Below are 3,861 nucleotides of genomic sequence, written 5' to 3'. Positions count from 1 at the left end.
GTGTCTGTAGAATGATATAGTTTTTATAAATAACTGGAAGAGTTTTGAGGGCAGACCTGATCTGTTGAAACGAGATGGTCTCCATCCGTTCTGGGCTGGGGCTTCCATCCTGTCTAGAAATATGGTACAAAGTCTTAATTATGCTAAAGCTTCACTCACTGGGGCCCAGGTCAGGGAGCAGTCAGAATGGCTTAACCAACTGTCTGCTTGCCGTCACATCGCAGAATACACACAATGTACAACATGTAATAATCCGTTCTCCCAAACATAAAATAGAGACTGTGTCTGTCCCCCGGATTAGCAAACATAAAATAATGCGTAAACCTCTTGAAAATAATTTAATAAACGTTAAACAAAATAAACATGAACAAAATACAGATAATCAACTGTTACAACTCGGATTGCTAAATATTAGATCTCTCTCTAATAAAGCATGTTTTGTTATTGTCTTCCCATGAGGGCAGTAAATCGCTTTCCCGCTCATTCTCATTCACAACTCCTTCCTGGTGGAACATTCTTCCTAACTCGGTCCGGTCAACCACATCTCTCACAACATTCAAAAAACTACTTAAAACCCATCTCTTCTGTGAATACTTGACAGACAAATGAAAAAAAACCTCTCTAACCCTCTCTCTTTCTCTCAACAGGTATTGGTCTGGCTTTTGTTGAAACCAGTAACTTTGTATTAGCACCCATTGCATCATTGCTCCTGTATGACATATCGCTTATTGCTCCCTAAACTCTTTGTAGGTCTCTTTGGATAAAAGCATCTGATAAATTACTAAATGTAATGTAAATGTTAACGATATAATTACAGATCATAAAATAGACATGCTCTGTTTGACAGAAACATGGCTAAAACCAGATGATTATATTACTTTAAATGAATCTGTCCCCCAAGATTATTATTATAAACATGAGCCTCGTCTAAAAGGCAGAGGGGGAGGTGTCGCAGCACTTTACAATAACTCTCTTAGCATTTCCCAGACGTCTAACTCTAAATATAATTCTTTTGAGTACTTCATGTTTTAACACCTAATACTAAGGATAAAACATTTTTAACATTTATTCTAGCTATTGTATATAGGCCTCCAGGGCACCACACAGATTTTATTAAAGAATTTGGTGGGTTCTTATCAGAACTAGTACTGGCCGCAGATAGAGTCCTTGTCGTTGGTAACTTTAACATCCATGTAGATAACGATACAGATGCCTTAGGAATGACTTTCAAAGACACTCTTAACTCCATGGGCATTAGTCAACATGTGTCAGGACTAGGGGTGTGACGACATCTCGTGTTACGAGATCTTGTGAGATTAAAACGCAACGAGATTTCTCGTCGAGGTGAAAAGTTGTCTCGTGAGTTGTGATGTCAGCATGATGGAGCGTGAGGGTGAAATTTGTATTGAAGATCCCCCTGCCACTTTTAAATCATTTGTGTGGCAACATTTTGGTTTTCCAGTGGAAATAAGAAACGGCGAAAGAGTGACAGACAAGACGAACACAATATGTAAACATTGTAAGAAAACAATGCCTTACACCGCGGCTAACATGAGCACTATGCAAAAACACATACAGAACCACCACAGCTCTCTACTAAAACCAGCCGCACCTGTGACGAAAACATTAAAAGGGCAAACAACTCAACTTGCATCTCTTCCACCGTCAAGTGCAAGAGCCACGGCAATAACGAGAGACATCAGCGTTTTCATTGCAGCTGATATGAGGCCATTTTCTGTGGTGGAAAATCTGGGATTTCGGCGACTCCTCCTCACACTGGAACCGAGGTACACCATCCCATCACGCGCCCATTTTACTCGCACTGTGGTCCCAACCCTCTACAAAGAAGCCAAGGTCAAGGTTGTACAGACTCTGAAAGAGGCAGAAAGCATCGCCATTACTACTGATGGTTGGACTTCTAGGTGTACGCAGGGCTATATCACAATTACAGCCCACATAATCAACAGTGACTGGGAAATGGTAAATTTTGTACTGCAGACTCGCCCACTTTTAGAGTCCCATACAGAGGCAAACATAGCTGAAGTTTTACAAGCAGCTGTCACTGACTGGGAGATTAAAAAACCAAACCATGGCATCGCAATTGTGACTGACAATGCGCGTAATATGGAAGTGGCTGTGCGCAAGGCAGGACTGGAGCTGCACATCAAGTGCTTTGCACACACGATAAACCTTGCTACCCAGGCTGGCCTCGGAGTTGCGCATCTCACTCGGGCGGGTGAGACGAGTAACAGCTTTTTTTCACCGGAGTTCAACGGCTGCCGCGTTATTCATGTCCAAGCAGAAGCTGCTACAACTGCCACCACACAAATTAATCATGGACGTTACCACGCGATGGAATAGCACTTTAGATATGCTGGTTCGTTACCTGGAGCAGCAAGCTGCCATATCAGCAGCTCTCACTAGCCCTGCGATGAGACAAAACGCCCATAACATTGATACACTGGACAGCAGCGATATCTTGAATGCCGAAGACCTTGTGAAGCTGCTGAATCCTTTGAAGACATCCACCACAGTCTTATGTGAGGAGAAGAGCCCCACGGTGTCTCTCATTGTGCCACTGAAGAGCATGATTGAACAGAGCATGGCACCAAATGACGGTGATTCCCCCACCGTGGCCGACACAAAGAGAGCAATCCTCAGTAATATTTCAGGGAGATACAGCGGAGATGCATACAACCTTCTGTTAGAGAGCACTGCGCTGGACCCAAGATTCCAGACTCTACCGCACCTAGACAATAACCAACGCGAGTCTGTCTTCCTGAGGGTGCAGACAAAGGCTGAACAATTGCAGCAAAGTCAGGTATAAGTCAATTTGAATTGCTTTACTCTTTTTGTAAGTGTGAAAGTGTGTGTGAAATTTTTTTCCTACTAGATTTATGCTCCCAGTACCAACTAAAAATGTTTAATGGATTAATGCAAAGTGTGTTTGTGTGTTAGAAACATGACAGCATCAGAGTGGGTGTGTTTGTGTTAAGAGGGAGAGGGGGGACTGCTTTAGAGGTTAAAGGTTAAAGCCAGTGTTTCTGCTGTTTAAAGACCACAGGTGAGAAGAGTACAGAGAGGAGAGAAGAGGCAGCAGCTCACTGTTCCACACATGGGGGAAAGGGGGCTCTGGGAGTTGAGTCAGAAGAGACAGAAACTGCTTCCAAGAAGACAGCGCTTGAGGATCTACTAGGGGACTCTTTCTCTAAAACAGAAAAGTCCAGCAGAGGGATTGAGAACGAAATTGATCTCTACAGAAGAGAGGCCTCTATCCCACTCAGTTGCTGCGCTCTGAAGTGGTGGAGAGAAAACAGCTCTAAATATCCTTTGCTATCGCCACTTGCCAAAGCATACCTTTCCATCCCTGCTACCTCTGTTCCAAGTGAGCGTGTTTTTTCAACTGCAGGAGACATAGTTACTGCCAAAAGGTCTCAACTGCTGCCAGAAATCGCAGACATGCTTATATTATTGAAAAAGAACATGACCATATCTTAGGCTGTTCTGTGTAGTTAATTTATCTCTTTTTCATGCTTGAAGAAAAAATTATTTTCTGTTTGCACTTTTAGTTTTGAGAGAGCAGTACTTTGATTATGGATACACTTACTGTTTGCATTTAAAGTGTTATTTCTGTTATTTATATATTTATTTTATTTATACTGTTTATAATTTTTTTATGTTCGATTTGTGGAAAGGAGTTAGATTTCTCATGTGAAATCGTACAGGGGAGAAGCCAGTCGGTAGCAAAACATTTAGCAGTGTTTGCATGTCCTTTACTGCATAGAATTCATTAAAATAGAAGTAAAATAACATTCATTACAAGTTGATTTCAAAATGCACCTAAATTGTTTTGCATTTTGT

At 41.9% G+C, this 3,861-nt stretch overlaps 1 protein-coding gene across 1 annotated transcript; it reads left to right on the top strand.

Moving 5' to 3' along the window:
* The first annotated feature begins 821 nt into the window (after positions 1-821).
* LOC130558872 (zinc finger BED domain-containing protein 4-like) lies at positions 822-3,654 on the top strand. Its single transcript, XM_057341579.1, has 2 exons — positions 822-2,821; positions 3,058-3,654. The coding sequence occupies exons 1-2, from the start codon at positions 2,291-2,293 to the stop codon at positions 3,496-3,498; spliced, it is 972 nt and encodes a 323-aa protein (XP_057197562.1). The 5' UTR covers positions 822-2,290; the 3' UTR covers positions 3,499-3,654.
* Positions 3,655-3,861: the final 207 nt, after the last annotated feature.

The sequence above is a fragment of the Triplophysa rosa genome, linkage group LG9 (genome assembly GCF_024868665.1).
Source record: "Triplophysa rosa linkage group LG9, Trosa_1v2, whole genome shotgun sequence".
Classification (NCBI taxonomy): Eukaryota; Metazoa; Chordata; class Actinopteri; order Cypriniformes; family Nemacheilidae; genus Triplophysa; species Triplophysa rosa.
This window is presented reverse-complemented; position numbering and strand designations above follow the sequence as displayed.